Source organism: Astatotilapia calliptera, chromosome 19, assembly GCF_900246225.1.
Source record: "Astatotilapia calliptera chromosome 19, fAstCal1.2, whole genome shotgun sequence".
NCBI lineage: Eukaryota > Metazoa > Chordata > Actinopteri > Cichliformes > Cichlidae > Astatotilapia > Astatotilapia calliptera.
This window is the reverse complement of record NC_039320.1, coordinates 14,386,759-14,404,339: the sequence shown is the minus strand read 5'-3', so window position 1 is coordinate 14,404,339 and position 17,581 is coordinate 14,386,759. Positions and strand designations below refer to the sequence as shown.

General features: G+C 40.3%; 1 protein-coding gene across 1 annotated transcript; it reads right to left on the bottom strand.

Annotated features, from left to right (window-relative positions):
- Positions 1–155: 155 nt before the first annotated feature.
- Positions 156–16,491, bottom strand: kcnk5a (potassium channel, subfamily K, member 5a). The gene is made up of 5 exons (XM_026151369.1): positions 15,896–16,491; positions 4,583–4,694; positions 3,101–3,267; positions 2,814–2,982; positions 156–2,705 (listed from the first exon to the last, which is right to left on the bottom strand). Exons 1-5 carry the CDS (start codon positions 16,079–16,081, stop codon positions 1,780–1,782), a joined length of 1,560 nt encoding a protein of 519 aa, XP_026007154.1. The 5' UTR covers positions 16,082–16,491; the 3' UTR covers positions 156–1,779.
- Positions 16,492–17,581: the final 1,090 nt, after the last annotated feature.

Below are 17,581 nucleotides of genomic sequence, written 5' to 3'. Positions count from 1 at the left end.
AGGGGGAAAAAAAACAAAAAAAAACAAAAAACAAACAAACCTCAAGATTTCATTCAGTGTTTATTTTTAACGAAATATACAGTTTTGTTCAGAACTCATATACAAAATTTACACAAAAACATGAATAACTTAATCATAACAAAAAGAAACTTACAGACGAGTATAATGGAGTTTTATTACACCATGGAGCAACATTAGGAAGGAAACAATGAACAATGGCCCTAAATCTACCTAACTTGTTCTTAAGTAATCATTTTTTGCTAGAAATTCAGTCCACACACACACAAACACACACACACACCAATGCTGCACTAACACATCTCAGAAAATGTGAAAAGAAAGAAAAATAAAAAGTGGCTCTGATGAAACACAAGAGAGGAAGCAGAACTTATTTCCTCATCTTCTTTCACCCAGTGTGAAAGAACTTTTCAGTGAGTCACATTCAACAGATGTTACAGTGATGTTCATCTACTGCTTCACAGTGGATTTAAAGCCATTTCAGGTGATGGCGGTCACCTGCAAGGCAGTTTTCATGTTTACATGAGGAAAACAAAACAAAACGTTTTAATGTGTATTTTATGAGTTTTTAATGAACTTTACTAAATTTAGTTGGCTTTAGATTTAAAGTAGCCCTTTGTGGCACTGGATCTCTGCCATTTTACCATTCGGAGTAATACTGTTTCAAGTTTGTGTGCCAGTTCACGTGCAAAAAAGGCAGAAATAATTAAGGCTGAGACGCATCAGACATCAACAACTGACAGGCCTGTGCAGGCACGGCTGAAACATGCGTCAAAGAGGATCGATCTGCTCCGAGTTAACCTTGGCTCCCTTTCACAAGTGGCACTTCAATCATTGACGGCAGTGCGAGCCCCCCGAAGGCAAACATGAGTAGCAAGGCCGCGTCCCAAGCCCGAGCCATGTTTGAGGCTACTGACGGGCCTTCAGCCAATATTTACATGGCAAATAAAAATCGTGTAAGAGTGGTAAGGAGGAATGTTTTTACTGTTAAAGGCTTGTTCCAGTCAGGCAGCGCCATCCCAAGTCAAAATACCAACTTTAGGAAGCAAATGCCTAAGGAGGGATCGAACAGATGTGCACAAAACCACAACACCGCCCCACAACTTCACAAGTTTGGAGTCTGTTCACAAAGACGTTTGTTCTAGGACGCATGTGTAGCAGAGTACAGTCATATCTGTTTCTTACAGTCAAAATAAATTGAAATCTCAGACACAGCAATAAGATTTGGCCCTTCATTTTTTTTAAGACATGCTTGGCTCAGATTATATAAAGAACAATGTGCACTGGGATGAACTTTGGTCTATCCTCACTTGGTGGAATTGTGCAACGGGAAACATAAACCCACGTAGCCACTGAATAAAAGCTACCCTTTCCTTCATTTGAATAAATATATTAAAAACCAAAACAAAACACCAATATGGTGATTATAAATACATGAAAATACAGGAAATCAGAAGAAATCCCATGTGAAAGTAGAAAAAAACAAAACAAAGAAATACTTGCTTCTTTGGACATGACAAAATGTTGCTTAGAGTTTTTCCAAACCGTATAAAACAAAGAAACAGATCAGTCGTTAAATACTCCTGGGGTTATGTGTCACGTACTTTGCAGTTCAGATTCAGCAAGACAAAGAACACGTGCTCAAGAGTTTGATTTGAAATTTGATCTTGACTTCTCATGATCAGACCCCTTCAAAGTGCAATGCAACTTTCCTCTCAAACACTTCACATTACAATGCTTCACGTGTGTTGCCTTCACGTGTCAGGAGTCTGTGTTTTCCTCCTTTGCATATTCCTCTACCAGTTTCTCGTACGAGTGGCTGTGTTCTGAACCGTCACTCGTGAAGACAGATCCTTCGGACTCGGAGCTTTGCTCCTCCTTGGAGTTCGTCTCAATGTTTTCGTCGCACGTGGTGATGGAGAGTTTTGCTTTAGAATCGTCGTCGTCGTCCTCGAGCTCCTCAGAGTTATTGCTGAGGAAGTTCTCCTCGTCGATAAAGGTGATGTTGGCATTTTGGAACATTAGAGAATGGTACTCCTTGGAGTCCCACGCCCTGTGACCGACTGATACACATTCTCTCTCTCCTCCATTCTCCAGATTCACATCCTTGTCAAGCTGGTTCTCAAACATTTGATCATGGTTTAGTTCTAGGTCACCCTCCACCTGATCTTCCTTTAGCAGTAAACCATTGTCTGAGCCCAGGAGGTAGTTCTTAGACTTAGAAAATGCAACAGTGACGCAGTCACTAAAGCTATAGCGCCTCTTTTGACGTGGCGAGCGGTCCAGGCTGAGGATGGTATGGCCGTTAAACATAGGAGCATCGGTGCAACTCTTCGAGCGACCGATCTCTTTAGAGTTACAGACCGTTTTGCTGCCATCTTTTTTGTTGCCAATCTGTTTAATCAGGTCATTGTAGCCTTCCTTCTTCTTGGACAAGAAGCTGAAAATGTTGACATCATTCAGAGTGGGAGGCGAAGTAGGGGAAACTTTGTTAGACTCTTTGTAGTGGCGGAGCTCTTCGAGAGATAGCTTGCGCAGCTTGCGGCGTTTCTTCAGGGCTTTGTGGGCTTCAATCACCATCCGAACTTTCCAGTTAAAGAACAAAGAAAGCCAGGCCAAGCCTAGATAAATCCAAACCTCCACAAAGTAACGATACAGAGGTGGATATTGTTTGTTTGGATCCACACCTGCATGGACAAAGAACAGTGTGAGTGATTTGCATTGAAGTTCAAGGTCATCAAGAGGCACCTTTTACTATACTAACTTAACTGTCTAAATTTTAGAAGCCAGCTTACCTGCCACCATGTCTCCAAATCCAATTGTGGTCAAGGTAACAAATGAGAAGTACAAGCCATCAATGTAACTCCAACCCTCCTGAGACATGAAGACTAAAGGCGGGAGGACTAAATGGATCAGGACACCCCAAAGAAGAAAGATAGCCGTGCAGGTAAACTGAGATTTCCTCTGGAGGGAAGAAAAAAAAAAAGTTACTTCAGCTGAACAACAGATTAAAGTACTTTTCAAAGAAATTAAAGAAGGGAGTGAGGGGGAAAAAAAAAAAAAAAAAGGAGTATCAGCATACCAGTGATAGGCCTTTTTTGGTTAAAAATAGGCCCAGGTGCTTGGCTCTACCGCCAAAAAACTTCCCCAGTTCACTGATCCAGGTAAGACACAAGGGCACACCAAACAGGCCATAGAAGATGCAAAACACACGTCCTGCTGATGTTTTCGGAGAAATGTTCCCATAGCCTTAAGAGAGAGAGAGAGAGAGAGGGGGGTAAAAAACAAACAAACAAAAAAAAACCCCAAAACAACCTCCATTGTATTATACAAATAAGTGGCTCATGATCAAATCTGCAAAACTATGCGGACTGACTACCGTCAGAGTTACAACATCTGATACTCCTGTTGGCTAATTTGTAAATAATTTGTTTTTCTGATTTATCTTTGAATTTACTTTTATTATCATTCCTAACAGCATGCTTACATTTGGACAACCTATTGGTTCCTGACTACTCCCTGAAATGTCCTGCGTTGTATAATCAGAAAACAAGAGGCCATTTAATGAAACATGCAAAGATAATTTAAGAGGATTTGAGAGTCCTACATTAGAGGTAAGCAAGTTATAAAAGACTCCAAGACGCCACTTGAGCATCTCTTACAATTTGAAGATAAGCACACTGCTGAAACGTATAAAAATGCATGATGTAATGTTACTTTCAAGCAATAAACAATTTTACTGTTCACATCTGAATGGATTGTAAGTTGCTCTGTTGCCTCCAAGAGCTTTTGGACTAAATTCAGTGTAATGGAATCCAAAGGATGTGAAGCTTTTAGGTTTGTTCCCAAGTGTCTCTTCCACTTACAGCTTCAACAGTGAGCAACACTTCACTAATCACAAATGCGAACAAACATTCAGCTCCCGGGACAACACGAAGTCCTTAAAAGGACAACACTAAAAACATAGATTTTGCTAAAATGTTAGCTAGCATCTGCCCTACCAACTCAGCTGCCCATTTTCCAGTCACCAAAAGCTTGCTGGCTCACGATATCACCAGCAAAAGAAAAAGCATATCCGAGTGGAAACACTAGTTGACTAGTTTGCCAAATTACTTCAATATTTAACTCTACAGTACTGATTTTAGAAATCACGTAATGGCACAAAACAAAGAAAAGCAACTAAAACTGGCTTTCTACAGCAAACTGTTACCCATCAATCTGTTACTTGGCTACATAATCACAAAACCATCTGAGATCAGTAGCTTCACAATGTCCAAGTAAACTCTGCCGTCAATATGCTGATACTCGGCTCAGTCTCTAAGTGGTTGCATGACATACACTACAAACAGGACAGACTGTATATCTCGTCGCTTTGACTGATACAAACGAGCACGATCTGGTGTCATTAATAACTGTCCTCTAAGTTTACACGGTGCTCCTTTAAGATTAAATTTGAGTGTAAATATAAAGACATTTAAAATATAAAAACCACCAAGAGCCCAGCTCTAAAGTGATCCTGCATCCGTTTTATAAATCCAGCTGTCAAACATCCAGAAGAACTTACCGATGGTGGTAATAACTGTAGCGGCAAAGATAACGGCATTTGGCCAGTTCCAGTTATTGAAAGTCTTATTGCCTGTTATTGTGACCCCTTGGCCTGCAGCATCTGACACCACCTGGGGACAATAAACATAGACTGTGCATGAGAAAAGGCTGGACTTTGTCTTAGAGAGAATTAAAGATAGAACAACAGATGGGTGCTATCAACCAGCATTTAGAAAACAGTCCACCGAGCTCAGTACAAGAACGCAGGAAGTGCATCCTGTGCAACCTGCGTTTCTTCTAGCACATCCTTCCTGTGATATGCTGACAGTATCTAGAGTACTACTGATGAGCTTAAACGTCACTCTGGCACCCTTGAGACTCATCTTTAACCTGAGGGCTTCTAAGTCTAAGCCTTTGCTTACTTTGGTAGAGAAACAGGAAGGCAAGCACTGCAAACCTAAACACCCATTTCATAATCGCATGATTATGCAGCATTAAAAAGATCAGGTAGTTTGAAAGCAGTTCTTTTGTTGGACTGTTTTTCCTTTTCCCAAGACCCAAAAACCCGGTTTAACCAAGTTATGTGTGGAATATGTCAGCCAACTCTTTCAATGACATTTTGAAATCCAGATGATGAGGCAAAAGGCGCTTAATCAATCATCCCCAACCATACGTGTCCATCCGCAACCACAACAAAAACTGAATTTTTCCTCCTGGGAATTAGCAAACACCCAACCATGTGTGCCGGGACAATGCACTACCCCACGCTCTCTCTCCCAGAGGGCTGAAAAGGGGGGAAATGTGCAGGCGTTGGCAAAATTCACATAAGCCCTCAAGTCCTGAAAGATGCTTGGTTCTCTAATAATAACAGGCCTGTTACAGTTCTCCTCTGTAATTACCAGAACAAGGGGAGGCCAGTCTTTTGTCTTCTGAAACAACACAGTTGGACTGTTGGGCTTTAGGATGACAGCGGTGATGACCAAGTTTGTTTTCAATCCATGACTAGAAATTAAAGAGGAAAAACCTCAGTCGTTTGCTGTTCGCTTACGCACTTTTGCCAATCCTCCCAGCAACCCAGCACATCTAATGACTGCTTACATTTATATGCATGAGGTAAACTACTTATTGGCCATGTTGAGGCTTAAATTTTGCTTGCATAAAACTGATTACAGGAACTGCAACTGCATGTACCAGATGATCAGAGCAAGCATCTAACTTAGAGAATAATCTACCTGCATAAAAGAAAGAAAATGTAGTATTGTATCTAGGGATGGGTACCGGTGTCTGACATAAACGGTAGTAACCAGACCGAAAAGCAGCGCACATTTCGGTGCTTTATTTCGGTGCTTTTTTTTCCTGAGCTGTGATACACTTCTAGCCAATCATTTTACGTTTCCCAGGATAGTAGGCGGGTCCAGGTACGTACGTTCAGTTAGAGCAGAGCTACAGATTAAAAATGTCCAAGGCGAAGCGGTCAAAAGTCTGGTTGTACTTCACAGCAAAAGATGCAAACTCAGCAGCCTGCAACAAGTGCTTTAAGCTGATACTGTGATACTGTCAAAGGAGGTAACACCTCGAAACTGATGAAACACCTGGCGACGCATAGCGGTTTTTTTTTAAAAGCCGAGAAATGCGCCGTATTTGATAGCTTGCTGCGAGACCTCACACTGTGCACGTTGGGTGGGTTGCCTGTTATCGGACCCGGAGCAACATCCCCCAAAAACCCGAAGAATAGAGTCCTGGCCCCTAGCCCTGCCAGTGTAGCAGAAATGATGAGGATGATGATGCAGCAGCAGCCGTTCTTCTCTGCGTGAGTAGCTTCATGTTGTTCGTGTGTAATTTACGTTGAGTAGGCTAACCACGTTATTACATTAATGCATGTAAGGTGAACTAGCAAACATCATCATAGCTACATGCGGCTGTCTTCTTGTTTGATAGCAGATACTCCCTTCACCCTGGCCAAAAAGGCTAAAATGACCAAAGAAAAAGTGGGAAACAGCTGAACATGAGAGGTTTTTGGACAAAGTTTGTGTTTTTTTTCCATTGTTTAAGCACTGCTTCCAGCCAAGAGTGATACCATATATGCCCCATAGCTGCAGAAAAGGCACACATTGTTATCTTTTTACAAAAACAAAACAAAACAGCTGAACATGGGAGGTTTTTGGACAAAGTTTGTGTTCTCCATTCTTTAAGCACCGGTTCGAGCACCGTTTAAGCACCGGCACAGTTTCAAAAGTAGCGATTTGGCACCGGTATCGGATAAAACCTAAACGATACCCATCCCTAATTGTATCAGACTCCTCTTGGTTAGAGGTAGGAAAAAGAGTTTAGGATCTAAGAGGATTTTTAGAATATGTGTCACAGATAAACAGGCTAATTGGCTGGATATAAACAATGTTTGGTCAAGTCTACGGTCAGCCTTTTTTTGGGCACGTATAAAAATATGCTAATTCCATCATCCTTTTTATTTTGCTGACCTTGAGTGGAGAGCTGTACACCTACACTCGCGTGCGACTACAGTGCGATCCATTTTTCTTTCACTTTTGTCCACTTTTTCCCCCACAATCAAAGGATCCCTAAAAGTTTGAGGATTTTGAATTCTTGCATGCATTGCACATCCATGCTTGTGCAACATATCCCCAATCGCTGCACTGTCGGCAAAAAAAACTAGAAAGTTTTAACACATGTTAAAAAGCTATTACGCAAGCTGCCAGGGTGGAGAGATCTATGTACAGATCTCCTCTCTCGATGAACAAAACAGGTGGCACCGAAACCAGCAAGCTGAGGAACCTGAATAAGATGAAGGATGCTTTGCAGCCTCTAAATGAACAGATGGGAAAAACACATGGTATTAGCTAGCTTACCAGGCATGTGAATCATGTTAGAAAGTGTAACAGAGACTCCCACATAGGTGCTTTGTTCCACAGTACTACTCACTAATCTTTTCAAAGGCTGTGTCATAGAGTGTATTAAAAAAAATGCACCTATTCAGCTGATCAACAAAGGTCTCTTTAACCTTATAAATTCTAGATACAGATATAACGTGTCATCTTCTAGATGATGACGACGACTCTCCAAGAATCTAATATGCGCAACAAACACAGCTCTAATCTGAGCAATGCACTTTTTAGACCTGAAAAACCTGTCTGGTTTTTGTTCTTTGTCAGACTTTGATAGCTTGGGCTGCTTTAATGCAGAGTGATGGCATTTCTAATAACACAGCTAACTTTCTGGAAATCATGGTGGATATTTAATCTCAAGATGAAGCAATAAATAATAAGCGATTCGTTCATTACTCTGAAACTGATGTGAACTCTTCACCTCATTCTCGCATTATACAGAAGATCTGAGGATGTTCATAGTCTGTCTGGCAGATATACATGGCTCAAGTTTAGCACATATAAAGCTACTGATTCACCTGAATGGAATGAGCACAGCAAAGGCTGACGCATGGAAGCAAGTACCACATACCTCCGGTGTATGTCAGTCAAATAGAAAATGTGATGACATCTAAAATTAAAGCAGACTGAAAATGCAAGTCTTCAAATTTCTTGTGTTTCCACAACTAAACTTTCTCTCGAACAAGCTCTGCAGAGCTAAAAGTCCGTGAAAGGTTAAAAGGTCAGCCAGAGGCCACCTCAGGTCACTAATGAGCATGAGGAATGAGCAAAAAGCACAAAAGTGTGTTTGTGTCAAAACGGGACCAAACAAGCTCAGGAGGAAGCTGTTAAACTGGCTTCATCACATGTCTGCCACTGTCCAAATAGTAGCTAAACCACACAGATTAAACTCCCACGGGGCAGCTTATTTTGCAAATAAAGTGATCACAGAATGTAAAGTTTATTTATAAAACGTTTATCTCTAAATGCACAAATTAAAAAAAAAAAAAAAAAAAAAAAAAGGGTAAAATAAAAAGAAATTTGGCAAATCTTGTTAAGCAAACTACATTTTCCCCAATTTGCACACAGAGCACATGACAAATTAAATGAGGGAAAATGAATAAAATGCTGCTTTCAATAAAATGAACCACACAAAGACTTCATTGCATTACCGGACTATAACATTAATGACAGCAAGATGCTTGTAACTTTAAGCAGGTTTAACATGCTTTAACGCCTCTCTATCATGATAAAGTTTTATGTGAGGAATTCTGAATGGCACACTTTTAGTTAGGTCGGAATCAAAGACTGCTTATTAATTAGAGAAAGAACAAACAAATTTAACTATTGTGGAGTTGGGCAATATCTTCAAATCTTCCAAATGGAGATCTGTGCGCGACCGCTCTCCCCACTGCCTCATTCACAAAATGAGAGAGAGAGGAAAATAAATAAAAAAAAAATCCAAAAAAAAAAAAAAAATCCACCCCTTGCCATAACCTTTTTCACATAACAAACAAACAAACAAAAACCCATGGCCCAGAATCAGCCCATGGACCATCCTAATCCAGCCCCCTGAACACCCAAAAGAAGGAGTGAAACAACTCCACCTCAATAAAAGAAAAGAAAAAGAAATGTAGCTTTATGTTAATGCATCTTGAGCTGATGGATGTAATAAGTCTGTATTCAACTCCATTTCAACTGAAAGTAGCCCAGTTCTATGCAAACAAGCGCTTTCTGTAATGAGCAACCACACCTTGACTTTAATGACAGAACTATTGAAAGCATTAGAGTGCATCGTTTTACGTCACAATATACAAATAACTAACATTACCATTTGTGTCTCTCACGTAAAGTTCCCGGACCAATTATCTGTTTCACCAAAATTAGAGAAGAGCATAATTCTGTGTCTCACGTTTTCAGTGTGCCATTTTTTTTGTTTGTAATTCAGAGCTACAATCTTGTCCACTGAAAAGACAGAGATGAAATCTTTAAATATTTCAAATTACACCACTGTGTCACAAAAAAAAAGTAAAAACAAACAACCCAGCCCAACACTAACACTCATCACACACACATCGCATGACAGAACACAGTTCACTCCTCTACTAAAAGCTCCTTTCATTTCTGTATAACTAACTGAAGGTTTACCACTCTGCTGCAGGACACAGATAACAAAAATAACAGTTAAGAAAAAAAAAAAACCCTCCACAATGACAAACTGTTATCAGGACAGCGGCAGCTCAACATGCCACTCCAGCTCTTCTGTGTTTTTCCACTTTCAGTACAACAGAAGCAAACAGCAGTGTACAAAAGCCCTTTCTGAGCTGCAATTAATGAAGAAACTGAAGCTCTTCTGTCTCATTATGTATTTATTCCTGAGGAAGAGGCAGATAAGCTGCAAACAATGCATCTGAGTAACAGTACTGACATCTGACTGCATGTACGGTACTGCAACCAAAGATCCAAGCATGAGGAAAAACAACAACAACGTCTTCAAACTTTTTTAGGATAAATGAAGTAACAGTAAAGGAAAAAAAGGACTATCCATCTTTTTCATGGATTTAATGAATGTATAAAAAGGGGAATAAAATTGTAAGCCAGTAAAAGTGAAAAGATTTTTATATCCAAGATGGTGAAATCAAGATTTGTGAGTGGTTGCTTTGAATTAGGTTGTTACCATCACATGAAGCAGGCTTGCTTTACTGACACCACAGTGCGTTCTTTATTATCCAATTTATTGAGTTTATTAGTATTTAAGTAAATTAAACCAGGCTCACTGAAGGTTCAGAGGAAACAGGCCTTATCTGGAGAGAGGCTGCACTGACCTAAATGCTGAATCAGCATGTACAGACACTGTATAGTATGTGCCGTTATCTGGATAAACGCTACAGATTATTTAATCCTTGCTTCAGCAGGGTTTCCCCATGCTATTACTGCACAACACAACCCTCAAACCTTAATGTACAAATTTCTGTTGAACTACTCTGCTTGCCCACATTTTCTTTCAGATATCCTGGTGAAACGGCAGGTTTTCATATTAAACATGGCCAAAGTTTAAAAAAAAATAAATAAATAAAAAAAAATTTGGTCCCACTGGCACCTCTGTCCATGTACACAAACAAACAGATCCCATTTCCACGAGATGTTATGATGCTGTGCTTCGTTAGAGAATGAATACTGTATTTGTTAGAGCACTAGATAATCACATGTTTTGATTTTGTTTTTGAATGAGTCCGGACTCCATATTTTTGGCCCTAATGTTAGTCAGCGCAAACAACTACCAACTTTATGTCACACTTGAAAATGTACAAATATTTAAGACTCAAGGCTCCTTTAGATCAGTGTCTACAACTAATCATGTGCTCACCCATGATGGAGAACAATCCTGGCTTTAATTGGGACTCAGCTCAGTTTAACCTCCTGGAGACTAATGTATGAGTTTTGAAGAGCACCTAAAGGGAGTCACCGACACCCTACAGAAACTTACAGGGCCGCACCCTGTGATTTCTTCACTTTCCAAAATGAGGAACCAAGTCTTGGTTATCACAAGTCAGTGACCGGTGGACAACATTTCCAGGAACATGACAAAATAAGCTGTCCCCTAAAACAGAGAGCCACTTCTCTTTTCTGCTTCTTTTGAATTTCTTGCCAAACGCGTGAAAGCAGGACTGGGCGATATATCGAGTTTTTAAATATATCTTTATATTTTTATTTGAGATATAACAATATAGTTTAAATCGATAGTCTATGTTACGTCATAATTATACTTGTGGAGACGCAAGTTTGCTTCTCTTTCGTCTACTTTTGTCTCTCCCACACACGGGGGCTGCAAGGCCTAAAATCCTTTCATTTTCTCAAAAATCGACAGCGAGCCTTATGTATGAATTCTGGTTGTGTTTACTGACCTCGAACCGATTTTATGTGGTGCTCAGCAATCTGTCAAAAAATGTTTTAGTACGACTTTGGTAAGCTGCGAAGTCGCACCACTTGATGGATTGTCGGAGCATTACGGCTATCGTAGTCAGGAGCCTCGTGGAGTGATACGTACTGTGCTTCAACGTAATATTACTGTATTGTGTGCATATACGGACCACAAATGGCACCTGTAAGAGACATGGTTGCAAAGAGGATTTCAAACTCAAGGCTGTCAGTCACACAGTAGAACTTGGGAACAGAGCAGCTGCGAAATCGGTCTTTGTTATTATGCTCAGCGTCTTTTAGTTTAGATTTAACTGCACAGTTCTGAGTTTTTTGTTATGCACAAAAACATTATTTTATTTATGGAGCATTATTATTTAATAAATGCTGATAATTTATTTCTGAGTAATTTTTTTCATGTACATCTACACTGTATGTTAATAAAAGTGCCTGTGTGAGATCTGGGACACAGCTTTGACTAAGAACTCTTTTTGTTCTTACTTTATGGCTTTAAAAAATAAATATCAAGACAACGTATATCGTCCTACGTGAAAGCGCTAAAAACGTCTTGTTCAGACTCAAATTTCTTTCTTTAAAAGTTCAAAAAAAAAAGACACCCCCCCCCCCCCCAAAACTAAAAATACCAATTTTCTTAGCAAGAAAAAGAGAAAAACAAACAAACAAACAAACAAAAAAAAACCTTTCCATCAGAGACTCAAAAATACTTAAATCTTAAAATATATGTTAGTGAATTTGCTAGTGTGGATGGCTGTGTGCCTGCCAGTTTCTTTTAAAACTCGGACTCATCCATGGAGAGACTGCACTTTAAAGCACCAACTACACATGCATTCTTCAAGTGGACTTCAAAGAGTGACCACTGGTCTGGTTATCTGCAGTTTTCCATGTTTACAACAGAGCATAATCCCACCTTAGACTGAAGGTTAACCTGGCAACGCAGCAGATAATCAGAGGATACAAGCACTACAATTTGTATGTTTGTCTGGAGCCAGTCATTTGAAACAAACAAAAATCCTGTAATTCACTTGCATTTTCAGGAAGTGGACACCTTTTTCCAAGATCATTTAAAGTCATTTTACTGCAGAATTCTAACCACACAGAGTTTGAGTGGAGTGTTTTTTTTTCCCCTTCTTTTTTTTGGGGGGGGGGGGGGGGGGGGGGGGGGGATTGTGGGGAGTCAGATTTATAGCGTCAGCCAATGGGAGTAACAACTGAGCTGTACCTCTTACCAAACTATTTAGGGGCTTCTGAGTAATGAAAGACTTCTAAAAACATGACTTAACACCAAAGCCGTTCCAGTCTGGATGATTTCATCTCAAGATAAATTTTCTTCCAAGAGATGTCACATACCTTAAAAATGGCTGACTTCTTGATTTTTTTTTCAGAAGGCTAAAAAGAAAAGGCCTAAAATTGTTACCTGTTGTGCTACATAGTACAGTTTGAAGTGATCGAGAAGCCATCTCAGTGTATATGATAGGCAGGATAATGATGACGTAACTGGTTAAAATCTGCAGACTGTACATAAAAGATGGATATAGCCACTGAGATGTAACCGACTGGTTTGAGAAGGCAGGTTTTGAAACATCGAGCTGAGGGTGACAAGTAAGGTGTGAACCTGCCTGGCAAACTAAAAGATATTCATATGGTAGCAAACTGTCAATCTCAAGTTAGCACTGTCATAAATCACATCCTCTTGACGATAATGTGATCTAAAATTAATATCACATCGTATTGCATAAGACTTCAAACTTGCAAGCCTGTAGATTCATTTAGCTAATTTTCTCAGACTTTTGTACAATATGATTTTTGTTTACACCCGTACGTTACCCCCTGGGTGGCCATTAAGAAGAATGCTGATTGACCACATTACGGCACTGGATTCATTTTGCAGACCAAGAATATGCATCACACTTTTTAAAAACTTTAACACTTATTTAATATTGTGTGCACAGGCCTCAGGGCTACACATGGAAATTGTACATCTTTTCTCTTACTAGATTAGTGTATAGTGGTGATGAAGAATACAACAAAATGTGCTTCTATTTGTGCCATAATTGCTTAAAGATAAAAACCAAACCCGAGCAAATAAAACACCACTTGCTGCAAATGCAGCTCAGAACACTTTTTACCTGCATGTGTAAATTTCAGCTCCTCCTCCTCTTGTTTATTCTGGGCTGTAACAGAAAGCACGCTGCTTCCACTTCTCTTATAACAGCTACTGCTTTCAGGAAACTTCAGTCGTTTTTGTGGGAGAGATAATGTTCACCCCCCCCCCCTGCTGAACTTTTAGCAGCCTCTCAAGAGCCAACTTTGATGGGCCATAAAATCCAATCTGCAAACTGTGACCACTTCAAGGCTCCTGCAGTTAATAGTAAAACTCCTTGTTAATAAAACAGAACTTTTACAATAGTGTTACAGTCTCTCGTTAAGCTTGCTTACATTTGATTTAATCGTTAACGAGCTGGGCAGAGTTTCCACAGTGGAAATCTAATAGAATCTGCTTCTTAAAAAAAATCTTGTTATTAAAATGACTGTAATGCTTTTGCAGCAGGTGTTTCAGCAAACAGCAACAGAGAAAACATAATACCACAAGAGGAGAACAACTGTCTGCGCAGCTGGGGGAACATGTCAATGTGACCCCCCACCCACCCACCCACCCACCCACACACCCCATGTTGCCTAAGACTTCAGAGAGAAAACAGAAGCAGGAGTCATTTCTGCTGCAGCTGAGCAGCTACTAACACCAAATAAACTTCTCACTCTCAGCTGATTTATAGCAGCAGCTGCTGCTGAAAGGGAAACTGCCAAAATCTCTCAGCCATATTATTCTCAACTACATTCATATGCAGATTTGGCCGCTTCAGGGGTTTTGGCTGTTTGAGACTCTTTCAACTGCCCACAAAGAAGCAGAAGGAGGAGAGGGGGGGGAGAATCCCCCCAATACTGGAAGGGGGGGGGGGGGGGGTAGAAACAGGTTGAGACATGTTCCAAGTGCAAAATGTGAGAAACAGGACCCAGATACCATCTAAATTTTCACCTCTGGCAGATGGTGAGGCTTCTCTCCTTTCTCTGATGCGTCCCAGAAAACAATGAATGCCTGGCCCAAATATGGGAGTATTCTGTGGCCTTTATTGATGCTCCCAACTCTGAAATAATCTGAGAGATCATATCGGCCACTTGTTGGGTGTGTTGGCACTCAGGATGCGTCAGGCCCTTCCACCCCTTTCCTGCACTGAAACAGAGCTGAAAGTGCCACAAGTAGCCTGAATATGTCCCAAATATGACTGCTATGGATTGTGATAAAGCATGTAATGATGATAAAACATACTTTGAGCATTCATTTTCACACAGCACAAATTCATTCACAGTTTAGCTCATCTAAAGTGTCAAGATGACAAAAGGAGAAGCTTTGGTCTTCAAGATCCTTCTAGAAGAAGTGCGTTTCTGCAGGTGATCCTTTGGAAGGACTTCTAACGCTGGGAGCATTGCATGCCAAGAAAAGGTGTCAGTTGGTGGCTTCAGCTCACCATCAACCCCTGCCCAGCTGCCTTGCTGTTCTCATGAGGAGCACGAGTTCAGTCTTATAACCCATGCTGAGCCAGCATGGGTTATTCCCAGTTTTGGGGGGCCCAAATGCAATTAATGAAAAATCCATTTTAATCGATGAAGTTGGATCTTTGGCTGATTCAAGGAAGCTAGAAAACTGCAAATACGGGCCAAACAGTTTGTTTCAGCACTCTTCTTCTCCAGTGTAGGACTTCCCTCCAAGTTCAGATTCAACAAATGGAAACCAAAAGGTCATAAAGCTCTGGCAGTCAAAGTAAATGAACAAACAGCATTGCGTGGGGCAAACAAACAAAAAAATTACATGATTGTTGACATATTGTGGTCATTCCATGCTGACGGGGGAAACCACAGAGGTCAGTGGCCCCGGTTTTTTGGTAAAGAAACTGCCACCGTGACAAGAAAGTAAATGGAACAACAAGTACTGCAGATTTTAAGATCTGAGGTCACAGATTAGGACATCCACACCCACATAATCACTGCTTTAGATACACTGTCACGTTTACAAGTAATAAAATAATTATCCTAATCATTAGGCATGGACAACAGGACGCCAGCAAAGATAATAAGACGGTTTGATGATAATTATTACATGAGTTCTGGTCCTGTAAATTTTAAGATTGGGAGCATGTAAACAGTTAAAGCTAAGTTATCTCTCCTGCTAAGCTTTTTCCCTGCATCAATTTCTCGTGGAAATTTGTTGCTTTATGATTTATAAAGGACTAAAAATAGGCACCGTTTAGTAGTGAATTTATATATTAGTGAAACTGCGCGAGCCAGTCTGACAGCAGCTGGTTAATCAGGCCAGGAGGTTTGTGTCGTAAAAGCTTACAAACCAGCTGGGGCTCAATAAACACTCAAGTGTCCAGTGCCTTCCAGTAAAACTAAACAGGAAGTTATCTTCATGCAGCTGTGAAACACAGAATGAAACGTTTGAATGAAGATGTCCATACCTCCAATATTCTGTCCAAATCCCCCCCGGACAAGCACGGATATTTCTCCAATATTTTGTCCTTCTGGGCATTGTACTGCTTTACAGCCTGGTTCCAGTTGGGCTCCTCTAGCACCTGAAAAATGGCTGCCCCGATGGACAGGTAAAAAATGATGGCAGAGGTCAACAAGGGACCTTTATCTACCATACTTCTGCACAAAGGCTCGGAGAGCGCGCGGGACGGGGGAAAAAGACAGAGGGAGGGGGGCAGATAAGAGCAGGAACCGAAACTATGCAGAGCTCATACTCTGCAAGTTTACCAAAAGTTTCCCAGAAAGACCAGCTGACAGCATCGGGCTCCGGACAGGGAAAGCTTTAAAAAAGCGCTTCAAAAAGCTCGTTGAGCGTGCGCGCGCGTGGAGCTGCAGGAGTAGTAATGTGTCCACGTGCGCAACCAGTGGTAAACTGAGCACTGAGAGCAGCAGACTGCAAATGAAGAACAACGGGACCGAGCACCGCCCACGAGTGAACCACTCTGAAATCCGCTTCCTTCTTTCCCTGTTTTCTTTTCCTACAGGTGCACTCCTGAACACCGTTTACACATCCAAACCTCTTTAAATCGCAGAAGCTTCAGTCAAAAAGAATGAAAAATTTTAAGAGATCACCAGAGCAGGGGCGTTTCCACGTTTTTTTTTCATCTTTTTTTGTAACAGGGTGGCCAAGAGCAAGGGAGGAAGGGGCCCCACAGGAAATTAGTGTGGAAAATTGGTGTAGAAAAAGTCTGGCTACGATTTTCAGGGTCGCCTGCAGGCCCAGGTCCTCACACAGATGGTTTTATTCAGTGTCAGGTTATTATGTATTTTATTTTATGTATTTAATGTCAATTTCATTGGCATTTCCTGTTTTCATTGTCCTACTTGTGGCAATGCCAATAGATACCTCATACATTGTATTGTGGTAAGCACCAAAACACCTAGAAGATTCAAACCCAGGGCCTTTCTGTTCCGGTTGCTTTGGACTCTGAATGTGGTACAATTCACAGTCGTGAAGTCAGCTTGTTCCGACAGTTATTATAGTAAACTAAGTAAAAGAAAATTTATTCAATTCAATTCAAAATTATGCTAAAAAATAACAATTAACCATTAATAAAAACCACACCATGCACTTGCAAAACAAGCTAAATAAAATAGAAATAAACAGTTAATGTCTTAGTTTTAGAATTTCTGAATGGGATCAGATTCTTCAGGTTTTACTACATCCATCTACATATGACAGATGCACGCACTTTGCCTTCAAAATAAAAGTCCTCAATTGGTTTCAGCGTTAACATTGAAAAAGAGCCAGAATTCTAAATAATAATGTGTATAAGTAATAAGAAGAAGAAGTAAAAGAAAATAGCTCTTTAAACACAGTTAATGTGGCCTTTGTTATAACATTGTTTGGCTCACTATCTATGCCTACATTCCATCCAGTTAAAGATTACTTATTTAATCCATTTATACAGACAGTTTGGTAGGAATTTACATGGATAGAGTGATGTAATTGTCATGACAAGTTCAAGTTAAATAAGCTTTCTGTCACAATACCATAGACTTAAATATACATCCCAAACCTTTATAAAATACAGAAACTGATGAATGATCTCCCCCACAGGCTATCAATTTTGCAAAAGGGCAGTGTTTGAAATAGCTGATTTGTATTCCAGAAC